Genomic DNA, 24465 nt, shown 5'->3' with positions numbered 1-24465 from the left:
GTAGATAAGGTTTCAAAGATAGAGCTGTCTTGCCCATAAATCAATTAAAAGAATTGATAGTAACAGTTATAATACTTGCTAACCATACATTCATACTTATGTACACTTGGCGAATCTAAACCCTAATATACTACTAAAGTTTTCAACATGGTTGGAAACAAAATAAATATATGAATATCAATATTTTTCCATTCTAGAAAAAAAAGATGAAAGAAACCGAAATAAATATTCCATTTTCAATAGAAAGTAAGATTAAGTAATATTTAGGAATAAATTTAACAACAAAGGCATAATGCTTATGAAGGAAGACTATAAAATTCTAATCAAAGGTCATAAAAGAAGATCTAAATGAATGGAAAGATATGTCATTTCTTTCATGTGAAGATTAATATCATAAAAATGTTATTTCTCCAAAAATTACTCCTTAATGAAGTTCAATATTTGTTTAACCTATCTTTCCTTGTAATTCCAAAGACTTTCAATTGGACAAAATAATCTTGGAATTTATATGAGATAGTCTAGTTTTCTGGCATTTTTAGTTATCTGACAAGTAGGACAGGTTTATCAGATCAAATTCTTTGAGTTTGAACCTTCTCTTTTGAGATAATGTTTCATTGTGAAGTTCCAGTGTCTATGTATTTATATAGAATGGCAGTCTCTGGCATGTTTGATACAAAGGGCATTTTGCATCTTGAATAGACATTAGTCAGTACAACACCTTCAAAAATTAACCACAAAGTATCCTCAGTAAAAAAAGTCTAATTTTCCTCCTTCTCATCTCTCACACAATGGGAACTACCTATAGCGCAAGACAGTATTTGAAACACGGGTCTGAACTCAACCATGTAGTCTATGTTGGACATGAAAAGTGGTAGTAGATCCTTAAATAAGACATACAGGTTATTTTGCTAGGCAAAAGTATTGGATGAAATACCAAGAGATCTGGGCCTTTTTTAACAGAAGGGAATCTATTTTTATAAGAAAGCAGACTTTAAAACATTATTGAATATTCTAGTGAAGAGTGTAGTGGCAGAGTTTGGATCTGCCTGGAAATAATTAGTCCTGTCTAAAGCTTACCAATAATTAACAGTGTTGCTGTATTTGGATGACACCATTAACAGAAAATTTTGAAACAGAAGTGCATCTCCTGGTTCTGAATAGCAGCAGGAGGTATTGGGAAGATTGTCAATGAATGTCATCAACTGAAGATACTGTCAAATAAGGAATTCAACCTAGAGAACACTATTGCATACACTATTGCATACTATTGCATAACTCTAGAGAGTTATGGTGTGTATTCTTCCTCTTCGTAGAATGAATCTTAGATATGAATTATCTATGTATTTCAGTGCATCACAGGTACCATAAAGTCAACAGTCAACAGATGAGTGATGAACTCATCATTTACATCACTATCTGTGCTTTTTCCAGTATCCCCAAGTTCATTTAGAAATAATAGAAATAACATTTTCTAGATCCTGTGAATCATCATCCTAGGCCTATTTCTTACTCCCACATTCAATCAGTCAACAAGTTCTGTCAAATCTGTCTAATTCGCTTATTCATTTCCTTCTGTCTGGAACTCTCTGCTCCCAGATCCATCCGTGGCTGGCTCCTTTTTTATCATTTAAATATTAAATCAAATGTCCCTTCTCCAAAAGTCTTTGATGACCCTTTAATTTTAAGTAGCCACTCCCACTGTAGCACTTCCTAAAACCTTATTTTAATTTCTTGGTAACACTGATTACTATCGCAAATTCTCTTATATATTCCTTATTCTTACCTTTCTAAAATTTCTCCACGAGAATAGGAATCTTGCCTAGTTTGTTTATCACTGTATTCTCACTGCCTAGTTTACTGTCCAATTCATTGTATACATTTAATATGAATGTACTTTTTGAATTTACTCATTATAGAATTCATTCAACAAATACTTATTAAGCCCTTGTTCGTCAAGCACTGTGTTATGCATAGAAGACATGAGGGTGGGCAAAACCAAATCCTATCTTTGTACTCATGGAGGTTATATTTAATAAAAGAGACAATCACTGATCAAATAACCACATAAGTCAATGTAAATTTACAACTATGAGTAGTGACTTTCAAGTAAGTTCTTCCTTCTCTTTATCTCCATTACTATTGCTTTAATTCAGGTTATTGTTAATCTCATGCCTCATCTATTAAAATCATCCATTTTCCTGTCTCCACTCTTGCCTCACTCCACTCTGTTTTTCCAAAATTGAAGCGCAAATCTTAAGTCATTTTCTACCTTGAAATTCTTAATAACTTCAATGACCTTCAAGAAAAAAATTTATCCTCTTTAAGATAAAGGCTCTTCATGACCTGCCCCTCAACTATCTCTCCTTTATCTCGTCACCATTTCTTTCCCCTGGTAGCACTCCATGCTCCTGTCATTTTGAATTATACACTCTTATCTCTGGGCCTTTGTGTGTATTATTTCATCAGTCTAGTATAGCTTTCCTTACTCTTTGATTAACTAATATGCTTATTCTTTATAATTCAATGGATATAAACTCCTACAGAAATCCTTTTCTGAACCCACTCTGACTGTCCTACCTATCCCTTTTCTATGTTCTCACAATAAAAAGAAATAAAATTTGAAAGTATATCATATATATAAGATTTAGATATCTTAATATATGTATATATATATATGTCTATATCTCTTAATATATATATTTTTGGTTCACTTGCTTATTTCCCTCACAGGTCTATGATTTCCTTTATGGCAGAATGTCTTTCATATTTCCTTCTCCACTACTTAAAGCAGTACAGTGTGTGTAGAATAAATAGAATGATTGTTGGATGAATGGGTTCATGACAAAATTAAAAATAAAAACCTAGGATGACATTCAACACAGCTTCAAACATATACTATTAAGAATGTGTGTAAAAAATATACTGTTCACGACGGAAGGCTAGTGAAATCCATTTTGGATCTTCCATGTAGCACTCAGTAATTTATTCACTAATTTTATTCCATGTTTGTTGATATTAAGAAAAAACATCACCTATCTAGAGCCATATATTTGAAGTGCTGGGAGAGAAGGTAGCATGGCAATTACATCATCAGACTGAAGGACGGCTTGCTGGATTTCTACTACTAATGAAATACTGCTTAAAACAAAAGATATTAACATCCTGTGGTCTTCAGTGAGGAACTTTATAACCAAAGAAAAGGTGTGATTGCAATCTCTTTGTAAACTAGATACATAGAATACCTGAGCAATACCATATTATATGTTAGGGAAACTTGAATATTTAGACTAATAAATAACATACAAGGCAGGCTGACACTTACTAATAAATATATGACAATCTTTGCTGTTCATGGGAAGTTGACTATTTTTTCTAGAGAAGAGGAGTATGAGGACACAAAGATAAAATAGTTTTTGAGAATCTTTCAGGATCTATTTGTAACCAGAGTTACTTGCCTTAGTTAGTCATTAGGGGTAGAATGAGTAGAGACCAAAATATTAAAATGAGGTGGTTTTAGTTATTCTCTGGAAAACATCCTAGCAGAGAGGAACTACTTCCACCTTAGCCCCAAGAACCCTGCAGAAAACAACTTCCCTTGCCTGAAGCGGATTACCTAAGCACCAGTGTAAGTACTTTCATACCTCCCATGATCCTAGTTGAGATGTCATTTGAGCACCTGCAGAACATCTGTCCAACATTCAGCAAACACTCATTAAATACGTGTTCTGTGTCAGGCACTAACTGTCAAAAGGAAGAACTAAGAGTAGCTGATGGGATGGAGACATAGTGAACTTTTTGGAGTCAACACTAATAGCCACTGGATTCCAATAGCCAAGGAGTTAAGGACCTCAAGAGCATCAGAAAAGTGAGTCACCAAAGAGAGTTCCCTTTATATAAATGTCAGACACCGAGCTACTAAACAAAGCACCTGTTGCTTCAAGAGTGACCTGAAAACCAGCCTGTGACCAAGATAATTTTAGATTCACCAGCAATAATGAGTGAAGATATAACTCTCTGGTATTACCATCAAGTGGAAAAGAATATTTAGTGAGAGATGGAATGTTTGGAAAGGAAAACTTGTCCTAAATGTACCTCATCCAACTTTTCGTCATGAGTATATCTGTCGTTGTTAAGATAGCAAATTCTCAAATGGCAAAAGAATGAAATCCTAGTTAAATTCAACAAGATGCTTTTGCTTTAGTTCTATTGTTATTTTTAACCCTCAAATTGGGGAATGAAGAGCCCAAGTGGATGAGCATTCTAATGGAAAAAGTAGATTTGCTGTGTTTAAAAAAATTTTTTTGAGTCACTGCATCTGAAAAAAAGAAAATAACAGATGGAGAAAATGAGAGAAAATGGAATGTTTTACTTGCTTCCTCTCTATTAAAGCTAAACGTCCTTTATGGAAGATGTGGTTTTCAAGGGAGACAGGGCTGTTATGCCAGACCTGGGACAATGTTGTTGTCTAGAGTCTAGACATTATTTAACCTTAAAAAACAACAAAACAAAACAAAAATTTTACCAGTAAAGATAGGTTTATTTGGGATTAACAGGAAATTTCAAATCAGGACACATAAGCCATGGCAAAACCATAGGCAAGTCCAACAAACAAAAGCAAGGTACATTATTTAATGGAGAAGAAGGAGGAATTTGGAAGAGGCTGTTTTGATCATGAGTCCACTGGAGAAAAGCCTAAGTCCAGGGGTGATTATGGTAGTCGATTTCTTTCTTTTTTTTTTTTTTAAGAATTATTTATTTATTTATTATTTGAGAGAAAGAGAGAGCATGCTCAAGGGGGAGAGGCAGAGGGTGAGAATCCTCAAGCAGACTCCCTGATGAGTGTGGAGCTCAACATGGAGCTCTGACTCCATCTCATGACCCATGAGATCATGACCTGAGCTGAAACCAAGAGCTGGACATTCAACTAACTGAGCCACCTAGGTAGTCAGTTTCTTATAGGAGATGCAGTGTACATCCTCCCTTCCAGCGAGGAGGGCATTGCAATTGGTGATTCCTTCCAGTTGATGATTCTTCTGCTGAGGTCTGGTAATTGACAGTTCCTGCCATAATTGTTGTTAAGTGGTGTCCCCCTTTGTCTCCCCCTCTTTCCTTCCTATCCCATTTTAGTGAAGTTTCCCTTTATCAATTTTCACAAAGTAGAACAAAAACTGGAGAGATTGTGGAGAACCAGCAATGTGTCACACACCGCAGCAGACTAGATATCTGAAAGGTATATCTTATTCTCCCAAAGTATATTTAATAAGTCTTAGAGATTAAGCTCAGATGGCATCCACACTTCTCAGTCATGGACCTTCATTGGTTCTTAAGATTACTCACCATTTCTTCTTTACAAAACTTCTTACTATAATCCTTAAGAACATATATATAACCAAGTGTCCCATATAACGAATGCATCAGAACATTCTTTAAAAAATATAATAAAAATTTTATAAAAAATAGTAGTATTATTCAAAGCAAATTTTCTTTTCAATTACCTTTAAAATTAATTTGTTAGTGCTGAATATCAGTTCTGCATTAGTGCTTCTTTGGTTATTATTGCTTACCATCAAGGCTCCATTAAGTTCCATGTTTGAGATGATGAATGTGTACTTTTATTGATTATTGCTTGTGATTTAATGAGTTATTCTTGAGATAATAATGTTTTTAGCAATATGTTCATTGTTTTTCCAATATTTGCAAATTGACTAAACCTTGAGGGGTATATATATATATATATGCATATATATATGTGTGTGTGTGTGTATGCATACATATATATATATATATATATATATAAACAAACTCAGAGTAGTAATAATAAGTCACATTTTTTCTAAGGCCCTTTGGGACACTGGTTTAAATATTATTTATTTATTTATTTATTTATTTATTTATTTGACACAGAGATCACAAGGAGGCAGAAGGGCAAGCAGAGAGAGGAGGGGGAAGCAAGCTCCCTGCTAAGCAGAGAGTCCGACACGGGGCTCGATCCCAGGACCCTGGAAATCATGACTTGAGCCGAAGGCAGAGGCTTAACCCACTGAGCCACCCGGGCACCCCTGGGACATTGGTTTAAATAACCGATTTTAGTAAGATGTACATTATAGAGAACTTCACAGAATTACCTTATGTTCCCATGCCAAAAGAATTTAGAAATGAAAAAATATTTTTATTTCAGTTCTGATTATGATTTTGTACGAGGTCCTTATTTTTCAGTCTCCTCTTACTCTTTTGATATTCTTCCTACCTTGAACCTACTGTGCAGATAGTTAAATCTTTTAACAATTTTTACTTTTTATAGTATGTTTTCCCAAGTTCCCAGTTTAAGGATGGAGTCAGGCACACACACGTTTAGGTAAATAGTCACAATATAGTTCTTTAAGAAACACTGATATGGAAAAGTCAGGCTGATATCCTCAGAGGGTTGCAAAAAGGAATGAATAACACATAAATAAATAATAATCTAATATATATATATGTGTGTGTGCATTTGTGTATAAAACACTTATTACAGTGCCATGAGAAATGGTTGGAGCATGGGTTTATCTGTTTTTAAATTTAGAATACAGAACAATTTATTGAAATCAATCTCAAGCACACTCTGAAGTCAATAGGGCAGTTAAGAACCTTTCAAAATTAATCCTCATGGAAGCAAAAAACACATTTGCGTTCCAAAGTATTTATAAAGTCAAGAAGGCAACATCTCAGTAAATAACTCAGTTATTTACTCAACATCTCAGTTAAAACATGGTTTTCAGTGATCCACTGAAGAAAAATTAAGCTAGGGAGTGACATGATTAGATTTGCAACTTTAACAGTTACAGTGAAAGTTATGAAGCAAATATGAGGAAGATAGAATTGAAGAGTCTGTGGACTGAGGGGAAGATTTAGGGACTATTTCAATTGCTTAGAGATCATGTGAACCAGTTTCAATCAATGCCAGTGGAGTGGAGAGGAAAGCCGCAGATACACTTAGGAGACAGAGTCAAAACACTTTAGTTTTTGAATTTGAATTAGGAAAGACTGATGGAAAGAAAAGTCAGGATGACCCACTGGCTGCTAGTTTGGGAGACTTGGTAAATTATTGTGAATAGATAGGTATAAAGAGGTTTGGGAGATATGGGAAGGGTTGGAATGGTAATAGGTAAAAATACTGAGCTTCATTTTGGACTAAGTTTTGGTAAAATGCTCTGGTAATGAGGTCCAACTGATACACAGATGCAAAGACCAGGAGAGAAGTCTAGAATTAAAACTTTGGGAATCATAACATAAAATTCATGAACAAGCCTGGGGCAATCAATGAAAACTTCTGAATTTCTAGTTGTGGAAGAATGATTAGATTAATCAAGGTGTACCAACATGGCAAAATATATTATAGAGTCATTAAAATTATGTTTTTTAAATAATAGAAAATGCTCAAAAGAAAATATCAAACAAATAAGCAGAACACAAAATTGCTTGTACAGTGAAATCTCAGTTGTGTAAAATTCTCAATGTGTAACTGGCTAGAAGGACAAGTATTAAAGAGTTATAATGGTCATATTAGTGTTAAAGGTTATAGTGATTTCCCCCCTTTTTTCTATGTATCTATGTTTTCCAACTTTTCTTTATTTATTACTTAAAAATCAACTTAGGGTAAAGGATGGCTTCCTGATTAAGGTGAATTTAAAGCACTTTGTAACAGAGGTACAAAGAATTTGTAGCAGAGGTACAAAGGTAAAGAACACAATGTGTGCAAGGAACTATAAGCAGTGGAGGGTTATTGAAGCATAATGTGATGACACAAGGTGGTCAGAGAGGAAACTAAATAGTAAGGTATAGTAGCTCTGTGGAGGCTTGTTACTTTGAGATTCTATCCCATGTACTTTGAACAACTACTGAAGAAATATACACAGGGTAGTATATTCATTTGCTGGGCTACTATAACAAAGTATTACAAATAGAGTGTATTGAACATCAGAAGTTTATTTTCTCACAATTCTGAAAGCTAGCAATCCAAAATCAAAGTTTCAGCAGAATTGGTTTATTCCGCAGTCTCACTTCTTGATTTGTGGATAGCTATCTTTTCCCTATGTCTTCACATGGTTTTCCCTCTGTGAATCTATATCCTAATCACCTCTTCTTATAAAGACACAAGTTATATTAGGTTAAGTTCCACTCTAGTGACCTCGCTTTAACTTAATTATATCTTTAAAGACCTTATTTCCAAATATAGTCACTTTCTGAAGTACTGAGGATTAAGATTTCAACATCTGAATCTGGAGGGCAATTCAATTCATAAGGGGGTGACATGATTAAATTTCCTTTGGCAACCATGTGGAATATGAATTTCAGGAAGAAGGAATGGATTAACAGGCTGTTGTAATAATCCAGGTAAGAAATCACAATGTTCTGCAGAATTATTAATGTAAATCAGTGAAGGTAAATGACCATTTAAAAAATAAAATCCAGAGAGGGCAGCTGGTTTAAAGGAGAAACAATGAATTCAATTTGGGAAGATTCAATTCTCTGTCTAGATTACAGTTAAATGTAGGAATCTGAAGCTCAAAGAAAATTGGACTGGAAGTCTAGATTTGGGCATCATTAGTAAATACGTTATGGGAGCAGATCCTGTGTATTAAGTGATAAGAGCAATGGACTTAGAACAGAAAAAACTATTTATAGAACAGAGAAAATGAGCTCATGAAGGAGGCATTAACACATGAAATGAAGCAGAAGAGTGCCTTTTGTAGAATTTAAGGAAACGCTTTAATGAAGGGAATAATTAATAAGCTAAGAAAGTGAAGAGATCCTAAAGAAGATAAAGACTGAGAAATATTTGTTGGATTTGGAATTAGAAAGATTTTTGGACTGTGAACCTAACAAGAGTTCCTTGAACTTTTATGTGCCAGGCACTGGGCAAAGAGCTGTAAAGCATGCATTGTATTTCATCTTGAGCTTCACTCAGCAAACTGAGATAAGTGTCACTGTATCTGTTTTATAGATTAAGAAAATGATGACTCAACGAAAAGTCAAATAACTAGTGTCAGGTCCGCAGACAGCAGCAGATGTGGGAGTCAATTCTAGATTGCTTTCTATGTCCTCAGAACTGCCATGACTAACTACTAGGACAACTAAGAGCTCCCTAAGAGCAAGGCAAGTTCATTAAGTCAGAGGGGCAAGAAATCTAGAGCAGTGGGCTGATGACTGAATGTTTGATGAGGAAGTCAGGTAGACTGCCTTTCTCAGAAGAGGAGAGAGGAACACAGAGACCAGCTCATCTTGCTCTCTGTTGTTTAGTACATTGCTTGACACAAAGTAGCTGCTCAGTAAATTTTAGTTCAGCGAACAAGAAATAAATGTTAACTTGAGCTAGGCACAAATGTATATATGCTATGGGTAGGAGAGTAGGTAGCAGAGCCATAGTTTGCACACAGCCCAAAAGTAAGGTGCCAGTAGAGAGAACCACACTGAAGAAGAAAGAGAAGAAAACTTAAGAATCCAGATCCTTCCAAAACAAAACAAAAAAAGAATCCAGATCCTTCCTAAAAAATGTTGAGAGGGTCTGGGATCAAGTACAGAAGTAAGAATTTGACCTGAATAGGTAAAGAAATATATTTTTAGGTTGAACAAAAAGAATGGGGTATAGAAATAAATATATAAAGACTTACGATAAACTGCTTCATATTCCAACAACTCCCTCCATATTAAGCTCCCTTATAAAAGAGTATCTCACCATTTCTAAGTTATTTGCTTTAAAGTTTTTTTTTTTAAAGATTTTATTTATTTATTTGACAGACAGAGATCACAGGTAGGCAGAGAGGCAGGCAGAGAGAGGAGGAAGCGGGCTCCCCGCTGAGCAGAGAGCCCGACGCGGGGCTTGATCCCAGGACCCTGGGATCATGACCTGAGCCGAAGGCAGAGGCTTTAACCCACTGAGCCACCCAGGCGCCCCTGCTTTAAAGTTTTTATATATTTATACATGCAATTCCCTTTGCCTAGAATACCTTCTTTTTAACTGTATGCTAGTCTCCTATTGAAAAATACTCAGATCATAGATTATCTCTTCATAGTATTTCTTGAATTCCCCAAACAGAATTTTGTCACTCCCTCCCATTTATAGCTCTTAATACGCACCTTCTGTAGTGACATGGAGGCCAGAGATAAAACACTCTTCCACTCATTTATTAAATTCCTTTGAAATACCTTAGCATATCAATAAAATATTTTGAAATGTTATAAGGTATATTTTAGAGCAAAGGAGTTTCAAAAGTTGAATGAGCACTGTGTGTTGTATGAGACTGATGAATCACTCACCTCTACCTCTGAAATTAATAATATATTACATGTTAATTAATCAAATTTAAATTTTAAAAATTAAAACAAAAACAAAAACAAAAAAGTTGTTTTAGCTTGCACACAATTGCGTTTTATTTAGTTCAACCTTTCATATACAAATAATATCTATACAACTTAAATTTTCTTATTTGTCAAATGACTACATTTTATAGTAAAAGTATATTCTTTATTCCTTAAGTTTTAATAAGCTTATGCTGCAAATGACACATATATTGGAAAAATTTATCCAATGTATTTAAAGAATAAAATGTTACTTGCCATTCTAAAGATGTCTCTATTGATCACCTCTGATGTTTAAAAAATGATTTGTACTTGTGCCCTATCTTTAAAGGCAAATCGTATGCTGTGATACTTTAAGCTTTCAGGTGGTATTGAATTTTAGCTGGTTTAATAGTGGAATGAGAATAGTGACTGCTATATTACTATTCTGTTACACAAATTCATTCTTGAGCAATCTATATGCCCTTTGAGAAGGTCAAATGATAAGGCAGAGAGCTCTGAGACAAAACACTAAGATTTAATTGTTTTGAGTCTGACAGCTATCCAGTTGCATATTTCAAATTATCCAAGAAAAATACATAAAGTGCACAATTATCTTTAACTTGAGCTTGAACTTGAGCTACATAGTATTATCTGCATCTAATTTATAAGATACAGGAGAAAATATAAAATATAATATTTTTGTAATATTTGCATATGCTGTTATTTTCCTTAGATCTTTAAAGTTAAGAATATGGACTTAATAAATATACATTGGGAGAGTTAGTGATGTGAAATAGATATGTCAGTTTGTAAATAAACACCTCTTTTAAGTAACTACTTAATCTTACACCAAAAAATAAGTAAAGGAAACTAAAATTCTAACAGAATCTGTAAGACAAAATATCTTCACAAAGAAACTGTGTATGTATTGGCTGTCAATTAAACATGCAGATAGATAATTTTTACTCAAATAGTTCATGTGCATTCCTAATCTACCTATTGTAAGCCTGGAATTATTCAACTTTTAGAGCCTTTGCTCTAATATATTTAATAATTATATGGATTTGAGGACTCTATTTCTTGCCTTCTGTCAAAATGTTTTAATATTAATGTGCATTATATTCAGTTGTATGTAAAAGTATTATAATGTAAAATTATATTTTTATTTCTTAATTGAAAATATAGAAATATCTTTAGATGGAGCAAAGAGAAATTTATATTGTAGCTACGGTATTCAGTTATCATTTAATATTATGTATAACCGTAATTGCATTTGTCTGAGAAGCTATAATTTGCTTTTTTTAAGCATATCCCATTTTTAAATCATTATGTGTTAGTAAAGCATTTAATTAATTTGAAAAAATGTAGTACATCAAAAATTGTAAATAAAATATGTATAAGTCATTAAGTGAAATCTGATTAGTGGCTTTTCTGGAAAAAATGGAGAACAAAATTGAAACAGAGTAATAGCATGATTAATTGATTCTGATGGCTCCTGCTGAAAAATTATGTTCAATAAGTATCTGTCATTATAATTTGTGATCATTTGTCCCTTTATAGTATATCAAATATAAAATGGATTCAGGTGCATAAGCTGTATAAATGACTGTCATAAAAATGCCATTTTTTAGATAAAAAAAGATGGTTACTTTACTGATTTAATTCAAAATAGCCATGGTATATTAATTTGTGCTACTGCTGTGTCTCCAGAGATGCTAAATATTTTGTAAATTATTTTGTTCTAATATGTGCACTTATCATTTTGCATTCAAGTCAATGATTTTTTCAAATATGCTTCAAGATACAAATTACACATATTTTTATTAAAACATGCTGGGCAAAATCTGCTGTTTAAATATTTAATTTATAAATTGGGAGGAATGATTGTTTTTTATAACCCAAAACATTCTTCCAGTCAAAATTTGTTTTATAAAATGTAGTCTTCTACCGCATGTTGTCCTCCTTATGTATCTCTCACTGGTTTTTCTTCAGTGATATTTTCTCATATAAGAGCTTTTTTCAAAAATTATACAATTAAGCTGAATTATTCTATGTGTAATGGGAACTGATCTATTTGAGAAAAAAATTTAATGTTACGGTAGCTCAGTTGGTTGAGCATCTGACTCTTGGTTTGGCTCAGGTCCTGATCTTGTGATTGTGATCTCTGGGTCATGGGGTCATGGGATAGAGCCCCACATAGGGCTTCCATTAGGCAGGGAGTGTGTTTGAGAACTCTCTCTCCCCTTCTCCCTCTGCCCTTCTGACCCCCGCTCTCACTCCCATGTATTTTCTTTCTCTCTCTCTCTCTCTTTCTCTCGGATGAATGGATAAATCTTTAAAAAGTAATAATAATAAAGTCTGTTATATTCAGAGAGAAAAAAAAAGATGCTGAAATTTGATGTAAAATACCAATGGGAGCATTTATATCCTGCCTTTAAGGGCATGCATCAATAATGCTTGTTATTGAAAAGAGTTAATTTAAATGTGCAGAAATAACCTTGGAAATGAAAGTTTAAGCAGATTATTTTTTTGAGAAAATATCCCTCAATTATCTTTATGTGAACGTTTTGCTTTCTCCTTTCAGGAAGTTTACATGTTTTGAGTTATCTGGTCCAATTCCACTCAGTTTAATTTTGTTTCTATCTTACATAATATTCTTCCTAATCCTAGAGCTGTACCTCCTTACAAAAATCTTGTTTAAAACCTATTTCTGTGGAATTGCATTAAAACAAACAGACATTCCCCTTCCCTGTACTGTAGACCAGTTGGTAATTATTTTAGTCACCTTCTGCCTTAGGAGTTCCATCTTTTGGGCATTGAAATTGATTTTTCTCATCTTAGCATCTGAAGATCCAGAGTGTGCCCCTTGCCCAATCGCCTGAGACTATACAGTGAGTGACACCTACAACAGAGGATGTGGAGGCAGCAGCTTTTCGGGCACCAGAAATGGCAGCATCAGGAGCATCAGCACGAATAGACTTTGTAGAGGTAGTTCTCCCAAACTGTACTATTGAAACCAAACATTTTTGGTGTGCTACCTGCTGATGGGGGCTGCCTTCTTACTCCCTAGATTTATGCAAAATGTTTGGTCTTTGTTAAACTTTAACAATGACATTTCTGACTAATACAAAGAAACTTGATTTTTTTTACAAGTGTGTTCAGTTGCCTTAAATTTCAGTAAATACACAATTTTATCAGTCTTAGAAAACATTATTAACCATATTTTTATCAAATTTATTTCATTTTCTGTAATCTAAAGCTGCTGTCACATATAATTTTTGTATAAGTGTTTTTTAATAGATCAGAATAATTGGTCATTTTAGAAGCCATCCTAATGCACTAACAAGGAGAACATTTCTAGTCAGTTATCTTCTCCAGAGGCTGAATATGGTTGCCCAGTTTTTCTGCCGTACTTCCTAAAAATGTTCCATTGTGAGCTTATTTTGCAAAGTGAAAGATTATTCCCAGATAGCCCCAAGTCAAAATATGAAAAGCCAGTGACTGATTGGTTTTGGTATCCTTTCATTTTATGTAATTTAATGTGAAACAGTTAATTTTGTAACTATAAAACACATTTGTTAATTAACCGCATTGGCTTTATCTGTACAGTTCAATGACTTATAGAATTTCAATTTGCATGTAAAATGAGTCTTTGTAATGATGTTTTGCAAAGTAAATAATAATCGACATAATGGGTGCATTTACTTTTAACTCTTTAAATGTATGACTTAGAAGTAGGGCTAGGTTTCCTATTGAAATTTTGAAGAGTTTGAAATTCAACTTACAGAGAGCTTCATCTTGGTGCAGTACGACATATTCATTCTTCACCCCATCTTAACTTGTTTTTTGGAACAAAGCAAGAAACAAAGAATTTATACTCTTTCTATTGTAACTATTGCTTGATTAAATATAATTAGAAAGTTCTTTCTAACTACATATGAGCAGGAAACATTCAGCTTAATAGTTCTTCATTTTTTGTTTTGTTTTTATTCCATTTTGTCATTTAGTAAATTACAAACTCCCATTTTTTTTTATAAAACCTACCCTACAGAGTTGAAATGCACTTCTCTGAATATTTGTTTTCTGTTTTAATGTATTTTAACTACACAAAATATATAAAATAATAAAATTATGTCCTAAAATGCTAGCCCTTTGTTAAAAGCACAAATACGTATGAAAGTATGTTGGGTTTTTTTTTAGTTAAAATGATGGGAATGCTGATTTTTTTTCATGAGTACTTATGAAGATCTGTATGTAAAAATTCGTAAATCTACTTAATTGTACAACATTACTTTTAGCTGTGTGTGCCATATGTTAATTGACTTTTGTCATTCTTACATATATTGCCTCTATCTCTAGAAACTGTATTTTGAAAGGTATGCTGCTATTCTAAGAATACAAAAGTAAATCTCTGATTCTGCTTTAAAGTAAATTGTGCTACTTTAGCATAGGTTTATAACAGGTTCTCACCATGTCCTTCAAATGCCATTTTAGAGATTTTTAAAACATTCTGCATGAAAGTAGCTTTAATGATTAAAGAAATACTGCTGTTCTGCCTCTACCATGTTCTGAGGGAGAAACTGGACTTTCCATAGTTAAAACTGTAAAGTCTTATGAAGCTGCGATTAAAGTCTGCAGCAATGTGCAATAGTTCTGTTGGATAATGATTTTGTTGGCATGATCTTACTACAGTAAGCCATGCTGAGTTTCTGGTCTTATGATAATTACAGTTTAAAGCTTGTATTTGTAGGATAGAGGAAATTTTCTTTTTTTTTTTAAGATTTTATTTATTTATTTATTTGACAGATAGAGATCACAAGTTGGCAGAGAGGCAGGCAGAGAGAGGGAGAGGAGGAAGCATGCTCCCTGCTGAGCAGAGAGCCCAATGCAGGGCTTGATCCCAGGACCCTGGGATCATGATCCGAGCCGAAGGCAGAGGCTTTAACCAACTGAGCCACCCAGGCTCCCCAGGAGGAAATTTTCTTAATGAGAAGAAATTTAACAAGTAACTTGAATAACTTGTCAAAACTGGAATGGTTTAAAACTGCATCAGCAAAAGTGATTACAAAAGTAAAAATTTAAACTAATACCACTGAATGTAACACTTGGTCCATTTTTGCCCACTGTTAGTGCTTGTTCTTCATCACTGTTAATGTTCCAACAAGTACAGATGATTACAAATTCATTCATAATGTTTATGTCACTCTAATCTTCTCCTAAGAGGAGTCACACATACCACCTTAACAAAAATCTTAAATATGTTCATTTTGTAGTTAGATAATGTTTAGCCTCAAGATAGTTATCTTTAAACGAGGTAAAATGGTAAAAGGACAACATGTGTTTATAAGCATTTGGAGTTCTTGAAATAATAATAATTTCCTATTGTGCAATCATTTAAAATATATTGATTTTAAATTCATGAGTAGTGGGATATTAATATTAAACCAGAATTTGACTAAAAGTACTTAATTATTTTTATTAAGTACTTAAAAGTACTTAATAATAAAAACAAAAACATACCCTTTAAGAAGAAGGCAGCACAATATATGCTTATCCACTCTCCAGGATACAGAGTACAATACAGCTCTTTCCTACCTCGTGAGATAAGTGACACTTCCAGAAACCTGGACTACCATGTAGGCAACAGTCTGAATTGTCCTTCAACCTCTTGACATCTCCTGAAGTGAAGGTCAATTTTTGTGGCTCTTAGGAATACCTCAGAAAATAAGGTACATCTTCCTATTTTCCTGCAAGTTCATTAAGAATTTCATATACTCTCCCATCCCTGTTTTTCTGTTCGTATCAAATTTTACTAAGATTTCTGCCATTTTCTATTTTTTTTTTTTAATCAAGTCAATTTTTTCTGGAGCAAAACAGGCAGATCTCAATTGTGTCACAAAAAATATGATTTTCCTATCAATTTTTAGTCAAAAACAAAAGGTAAAGAAGTCATTGTAGATGTTGTGTTATTTTATATTGCTTGCTTCTGCCACTAGCAATTAACATAAACTGGATAAAGACAGATAGTTTATATTTATTTACTGGCACAAAAAGCAAATATTAGTAGGGCAAAAGTACAGCAAATGGATGTCATTACAGTAAAAAATAACACGTTCAGAACAGAAGTGGTTTAGAACAGCCTGCGGATGTACAGACTACACAGTTGCTCAAAATCTCACCGAAGTAGAAATCTGTCATACCAATAATTGCCTCCTCCTCCTCCCACAAACAACTTGCTTTGATTTCAGATGTATGATACATATGGATTTAACATTTGAAACCCAAATTCTTAGTCACCTCTCTGCTTGGGCAAATTTTGGACAGAATACAAACTTTTTAAAAAAGATTTTATTTATTTATTTGAGAGATAGAGAGCACAAGCAGCGGGAGCAGCAGCAGGAGAGGGAGAAGCAGGCTCCCCACTGAGCAGGGAGCCTGATGCGGGACTCTATCCCAGGACCCGGGGATCATGACCTGAGCCAAAGGCAGATGCTTAACCAACTAAGCCATCCAGGCACCTCAGAGAATACAAATTTTCAATTCAGTCCAGTTCAGTTAACGTTTATAGAGGACCTACTCTGTGCCTTATATTAGACTCATATTAGACTTGGGACTAATATTAGAGACACCAAGTACAGCAGACACCCTTGTTAGGCAGATTACAGTCTAGACAAGCAATGAATTAATACAAGACAGTGTATTACATGGGATTATAGAAATGTATGGATTAGAAATGGATTTTTTTGGACAATAAATTGTAATTTAAACAGTGGGCAGTAGGAAAGGGAGTCTTACTTGAAGAGGAATATATCAAGGGATCAAATGTGCAAGTAGTATGCATGAGGAAGGAATAGCCATAAGGTAGGTTAGAGGAGATAATCACAAAGAGGCTTGTATGCCATAGTTAGACTTTATTTTGTGGGCAGTGATAACATTTTAATGAAAAAGTTTTAAGCAGAGAAATGGTAATTTAGATTTGCGAATAATGGGATAAACTGTAAGTAAGAATTCACAGGTAGCTGCCCCTATAAGGAAGCAAAGAAAAAAAGCCACTCAGTAGATGCTTTTTTTTTTTTACAGGCTTATTGAGGTATATATTTCATAACATAAAACTCACCCATTTTAAGTGTACAATTCAATAATTTTTTAGTAAATATACAGTTTTGTGATCATTAGCACAATGCGGTTTTGAACATTTCCATCACCCCCACCAGAAATTCCTTGTGCTCATTTACAGCCTATCCTCATTTTGATATCAGTTCCCACAGCAGCCCCAAGCAACCACTAACCTGTTTACTGTCTTTATAAATTCCCTTCCCTGAACGTTTCATGTAAGTGGAATCATGTATGTAGTCTCTTGTGTCTGGCATCTTTCACTTAACATAATGCTTTTGTGATTTTTATCCGATTGTTATGAGACAAACAGAACAGCAGTATGTCACTCCCAAAGAGCCTGTGAATACTGGGAATACAAGAGGTATAAGAAGGAGGTCCTGTGAGCCTGGCCACTATGTAGAGGATACAAAGGAGAGAGGGACCAAGATGATGAGGATAGGATGGCATGGAAAGACAATTCAGTCAGGGTGGAAGTATCAGAAATGCACAGTAATGTGAAAGTAGAAGAAAACATGTCAAGATATTTTAATAAAATTTGTTGAAGACTTAATCTTGAACTTCTGTTTCCTCCCTATCTTAAAGGTTTGTAACAGGTATTTGTAAACACTGTAAACACTTGTAAATAGGACTTTTTTGTTAGTATCTATAGATAGCACAAGCTTTGTTAGTTTCCTGAGTTAAAATCCCTTCCCTGAAGAATGCAATACCTTAGACAAAACCAAGAAATCGTGACAGACTGACATCTGCAGTTAAAGCACAAAAGCTCAAAAGTGAATCTAGAACAAGCTGTATTTTCCTTGGAAAACCACTTGGGACAAATGCGATTGTTACATTGAGATTAGAACTCCAATTTTTTAGAGAAGGCAAGATTGGTTTCGGAATTCTTGTTCAGTTGGAGAAACACGTAGGTGGCATGATGAGGCCACCCAAGTATTGAGAAAATTAAAAGTTCTTTCTGCAAAAGGAAGGGTAGAAAGATAAGGCTTCTGGCCCGTTCTCTGGGCCTACTTTCCAGCTTTACCTCACTAGCTGAGAAGGGCTGCCATGCTGATCTGACTATGCTATGGGATTGAACATAAAGCAAGTTTTGGAGTTACTTGTATGGACTACTAATTATAAAAAAAAAAAAAAAAAAAAAAAAAAAAAACGCAGTATTATAGTACAGCTGATGAAATAAAAAGACTGAGTGCTGACTGGAATATGCCCACCACTTGGGTGTACCAGGAAGGACAAGCTCAGAAACAAAGAAATAACTCGGTAGGAGAGCCTGACAAGAATATCCAGGTTTAATGTCATGGTTGGCTTCAGGCCAAGAAGCAAGTGAACAAAGCAAGATTGGAATCTCAGAACAAAGCAACACAAACAGTTTTCCAGAGGACCTACCAAAAAAAAAAAAAAAAAAAAAAAAAAAAAAAAATCCCTTCCTGGAGACCTCATCTTTGTGTCCCTGGAAGCCAAAAGTACCCCTGCCATACCCCACTGTTGGAGGGATTCTGTGGTACACTGTGGTCTCTGGAGGTGAAGAGTGACTTCTTGGCTCTGGCCAGAGACCCTGTGGACCCATCCCAGATTAAGGAATGGGACTCAATCCCTAAGTCACAGAGTTAGTCTCCTGGCTTAGCCCAGAGTGGATGAGACAAATCCAGAACCCTAAATGTTGTTGGTTTGCTTCTTTTAGAGTAATAAGGAGCATCTACCAACTGCAAAACTCAAACTCTGGTCTTAAAAAGAGAAGAGATCAACTACTAATTCACGTACTTAAATCATAAGAAGTTGATATTCTTTTGTGAAAGGTCCAGAGCTGTTGGACAAATACTTGCATACTCTGGGGCTGGGGAGAGAAAGAGATTCATTAAAATGGAATGAGATAAGATGGACATTTTCCCTATTTTTCTTCCACTTTGCCCACTTGGCCTCTTCCTCCACCACTGTTTTCTGAGAGGAGAAAAAGATAATAGTCACTGGAAGGTACTTTCAAAGAAAAGTTATCAGAGGAGAACTGTAATCCCCTGTGGGCTTCCTGTGGAAGCTGGAGGTGAGGGAACGTGACACAGTAGTAGCGCACACTGTGGGATTTACCCAGCACTTCTTCCCATATATTAGCCTACACATCTATCCTTCCATCCTCTGTATCCCACTTAGATTTTAGTTATTTATTTATGTCCTTTCCTTCTGTATTTTCTAATTGTTTCTTGAGGACAGGGTTGGCGTTTTAGTCCATCCTCAAGGGTACCTAGCATAGTGACTTGCAAATGACGGTTAAAGCTAAGAAAGAAGGAAGAAAGGAAAGAAAGGAAGTACCACTTACAAAAAGAAAGAGAGAGAGAATAAGATTACTTCTGTTGGGAGGAAAGGAGGGCGGATTTGAGAACATTTGATCTAGGCTTTAAAAGGAAAGTTACAATGGTGAGTGCTGTGAAGTGTGTAAACCTGGTGATTCACAGACCTGTACCCTGGGGATAAAAATATATGTTTATAAAAAATAAAATTAATTAAAAAAAAACAAAAACAAACAAACAAACAAAATAAATAAGTTTATTTAATTTAAAAAAAAAAAAAAAGGAAAGTTACATTTCCAACGTCGGGGGGGAAAGCAGAGGCTCCCAGTCTGAGGAAATGACAGATGTCGAAAAGCCCAATTTACGGAATAAGGAAAGCCGTGATTTTGCGGATGGTTGAAATAAGTCAAAAGGAACAGTGAAATAGAAGTGTAAAGGTACCCTGAGGTATTTGGATCTGAATAATTGCTTGCTATTAAAGGATTCTTGACTATATAACAAGGAAGAGTTGGTATTTAAGGCAGGAGTTAAAAACTCGAGAAAATACATGGTCATGCAACATCCTATAAATAAGCAATTGGTGTATTTAAACATGGTACAATACTTATTTTTAAATCTCTTCTGAGCATCTGGCGCTTTGATAGACCTGAAGATGCATGAAGTCATCTGCGTTACAACTCAAACTTTGTCTTCCCTTCTAATAAAACATTAACCTACACAAAACTGATTTGGCTTACAAGTGGGCATGTATTCCTTGACAATGAAGAGAAACTAATATTTACTTAGTGGAAATGCAAGACCCTTTACCCACAAACATGATTTCATTAAACCTTGTAACAACTGTGAAAGGTTGATGTTCCCACGTTTTTACCAATGGGAAAACTGATGTCACTCTGATAAACCTCCATTCAAACCCACTTCTCTTTCTAGTACTCCATAATATACCATCTTCACCATTTACCTATAGATTATAGTTCTGCCTAAATTATATTTTAGCAACCTCAAATTATGTATGCTGATGTTGCTCATTTGATTGGTTTACCTTCACACTTGATTAGAAATCAAATTATATTAATACTTCTAGTACATTAGAGATATTTGTCACACTGACAAGAATTGTTTATTCTCTTGAAATGTATGTCAGGGTACATTTTGTGTTCAGTCCTCAAAATGATACCTTGAGGAGATGATCAGTGAATTTCATAAGGTTATAAGAGTGCCAGATTATTTGTAATAATGTAAGATTATTGTATAATCTTACCTTTGTTTTATGGCTCAGTGTCCATAGCTATCAATTTTATCTTTTCAAACTTTTAAAATAAATGTGGTTTCTTTTTTGTCATTTCCAAAGATACAAGATTGCAAAGGTAGCAATACATCATACAGCTAACATGCTTTACATTTTTCAAAGCCTATTAAAAAATGCTTTTAACAATACGTTTTTCTGACCTGCACATTAGCCTTGTAAGGAAGGCATAAAAAATATTTCCCTTTCAGCTAATAAGAACTTTAATGTTATTTACTATCATATAAATAATATTCTTCGTGCCACAGGCAAGGGACTAATTTTTGTGTCAGCTTATACTATTTATTGATGTATATTAATTTTATACTGTGTTTCCCCTTGAGGACAAATGTTTAGAATTATAATTTTTATTTTAAGTTTATGCTTTGAGAAGGATTTCACACAAACTGGTAAAACTTTGAAATATAAATTGTTTTATACAGTAATTACCATAAAATACAGTTAAGCAGCCCAGGATGTTTCTATATAGTAATTGACTGAACAATGTACTTTCAGTATTCCTTGATATGATAAATACAAAATCTATGTAGCTTCTCATGTCAAGGCATTTGTTTTTCTATAAAATTTTTAAATTTTCTTCTTGTTTTTTTTAAAGATTTTATTTATTTATTTAACAGAGAGATCACAAGTAGGCAGAGAGGCAGGCAGAGAGAGAGGAAGAAGCAGGCTCCCTGCTGAGCAGAGAGTCTGATGCAGGGCTCAATCCCAGGACGCTGGGATCAGAAAGCAGAGGCTTTAACCCACTGAGCCACCTAGGCACCCCTTAAATTTTCTTCTTAATACAAAATTTCTCATACTTGAAAATCAAACCCTCATTTTCTGTGATGCAGATAATCGGTATGCATTTGCAATTTAGGGAAAAAATAAAGAGAAACAATAAAATTTTAGGGAAAAGCAAAAGAACACCATTCTTATCAGCCTTCTGTGATTAATAGCCTTATGTGGGCACCTATAATTGTAAAGGAAGACTGGAGGGAAAAGAGGATTAAAAAAGAGTAGTAAATGTGGACCCAGTGAGATGCAGATCTGTAAACTGTCATTGTAATTTCAATCACTTAGTCATTCTACCAGAAGTGCAAAATTGTACATTCAGTCAACACTAAGCTTAGGGGACAGGATAGGAAATCAGTGTATTTAACATTAGTGACAGAAAACTCAATAAAAGAATGAAAATTGGAATCAGGGAAAACTTGTCCAACATTTGTTAAGAACTTACAATGTGGTGAGAGCTATACCATGTGTTGAGAATTTCAGAAATATATTTGGTCCTCTCAATGAGTTCTTGATTCTCTGAAAGAGATATTCTAAGCCAAACAAAAGTCATGTGCAAAAGCAGAAAGATGAGAGAGAAACTGATGAATTATGTAAAGTACAAGGAGATTCATTTGGGTGGGATGCATAGCTTGTGCATTTCAAGAGATGAGATTGAGATGAGATTTGAAAAGTAGAAGAGAGTTTATTCGAAGAAGTCTTTGTATGCCTGTGGATGAGTAAGATCCATAAAGGAAATATGCTCAATTCAGTCAACTTTGCAAGGAATTATACCCACTTAATTTTACCAGAATCTTAACTTTCATACATAATATAATTGCTAATAATTATTGAATTTTAAATCCTTTACATATGCTAACTTATACAGCCCTCACATTAACTCTTTAAAATAGGTATTATTGTTATCCCTATTATAAATAACGAAACTGAAAGAAACATAAGGAAATAACTTGCCCCATGTCACAATGCTGATAAGGTGAGGGGGAAGGATTTGAACCCTGGCAGCCTGAATCAGAAGCCTTGGCACAGCTGAGTAGAATCCATCCAAAGTAGACTAAAGTTTTGAAGATATGTGATGATGTATTTTTTAGAGGTTTGAATACATATTGAATTCAGGAAGATTTTGCTAATACTGGTTAATAAAATGCCCAAATCTCCTTTTAAAAAATTTTTTCATTTAAATATAATTGGCATCCAATAAATTGTGCATACTTAAAATGCCCACCTTGATAAGTTTTGAAATATATACACCAATGGAAGCATCACCATGATCAAAATAATGAACATGTCTGTCCCCTCAAAAGTTTCCTTGATTTCACTGATGCCCCACGTGGACAAATACTATTCTGCTTTCTCTCACTACAGTTTGAATTTTTCAAAATATTTTATATAAATGCAATCATAGAATATATTCTTTTTTAGTCTGGCTTCTTTTGGGAGCATAGTTATTTTATTTGTCCATATTGTAATGTTTATCAATTTTTATTGCTGATAGTATTCCTTTGTATGAATATACTATGCTTTATTTCTTCTCCTCTCTATGGATATATGAATTGTTTTCCTGCAGCTTTTGACTATCACAAGTAGGCTGCTATGAATAGTCTGTACAAGTCTCTGTAGGAATGTTTAGGAAAAGAAGCTGGGCACAAGGAATATAGAATATATGTTTTCATTTATGTAGAATACAACATGAGACAAAACCAGGCTATGCTATCAGAAATTGTGATAGTGGTTATCTTTGGGGAGGTAAGGTGGTGACTAAAAGAGTGGGGTCATGAGAGGGGCTGCTTTTGGACTCTAGAATATTTTGTTTCTTCATCCTGATACTGATTACATGGGCAACAATTTCACTGTATAAAAATTCAGTAAGCATTATCCTTTGGATATGTATTTTTCTATAGGTATCTTATACTTGGATTAGAAGTTAAAAGTGAGGTTAATGAAATAGTTTGGTTTAGTCTAGAAGATTTTCTATATGTTGTTGGGCATGCCTGTTTTTGTCTTTTTTTTTTTTTAATTTCATAGCCCTTACTACTATTCCAGTTATATACTCTAGGATTACATCCTATAACATTACCTTTATTCCTTTTACTATAATTGTTTGTTTTATTATTTTTCTTGTTATGCTATAAACTTCCTGGGGGGAAAAGATAATATCTACCTTTCTCACTTTCATTTCCTGGCAAGATGCTTGGAACATGGTGGGTAGATATCCAATGAATACTGGGATGATGGGATAAATGGTTGTTTATGCGCCTGCTCAAAGCTTATCGTCTGAGTTTTCATTATTTGGCTTCTACTAAAAGCTTTGCTTCCCTTATGGTCTACTAATTATTGATTTGATTCTGTGATATTGAAATTTTTTCCTTCTTCCTAACTTCATTCAACTCTTTGTTTTAGCATACATTTTTCAAAATAATAATATCTCCTATTATTATTCACTGTGGGCTCTAAACACTTTATATCTACTAACTTTTTCAAGATGCACAACTCAAACAATACAGGTATTCACATGGTTTCCATTTCACAAACAGGGAAACTGAGGCACCAAAAAGATAAATATCCTGCCCAAGATCACAGAGCTTATGTTTGATTCCAGCCTAAACCAGACTCATGCTTTTATTCAGTATAGATTTCTGTATTTATATATATTACCTTATGTCATTACATTTC

At 34.2% G+C, this 24465-nt stretch overlaps 1 protein-coding gene across 6 annotated transcripts in view; it reads left to right on the top strand.

Moving 5' to 3' along the window:
- Positions 1–24465, top strand: part of LRRC7 (leucine rich repeat containing 7) — a 575277-nt gene that overhangs the window by 325071 nt on the left and 225741 nt on the right. Inside the window, exon 8 of one of the 6 annotated variants that reach the window (XM_047725081.1) lies at positions 13162–13370. The exons of the other annotated variants lie outside the window; for them this stretch is intronic. Within the exon in view, the coding sequence (XP_047581037.1) occupies positions 13162–13168 (7 nt within the window). The 3' untranslated portion in view covers positions 13169–13370. Of the gene's footprint in view, positions 1–13161; positions 13371–24465 lie in introns of those variants that run through there. 6 annotated transcript variants of the gene reach the window in all.

The sequence above is a fragment of the Lutra lutra genome, chromosome 4 (genome assembly GCF_902655055.1).
Source record: "Lutra lutra chromosome 4, mLutLut1.2, whole genome shotgun sequence".
In the NCBI taxonomy this organism is placed as follows: domain Eukaryota; kingdom Metazoa; phylum Chordata; class Mammalia; order Carnivora; family Mustelidae; genus Lutra; species Lutra lutra.
Note: the sequence above shows the minus strand (reverse complement) of the source record. Positions and strands in the feature narration are given on the sequence as shown.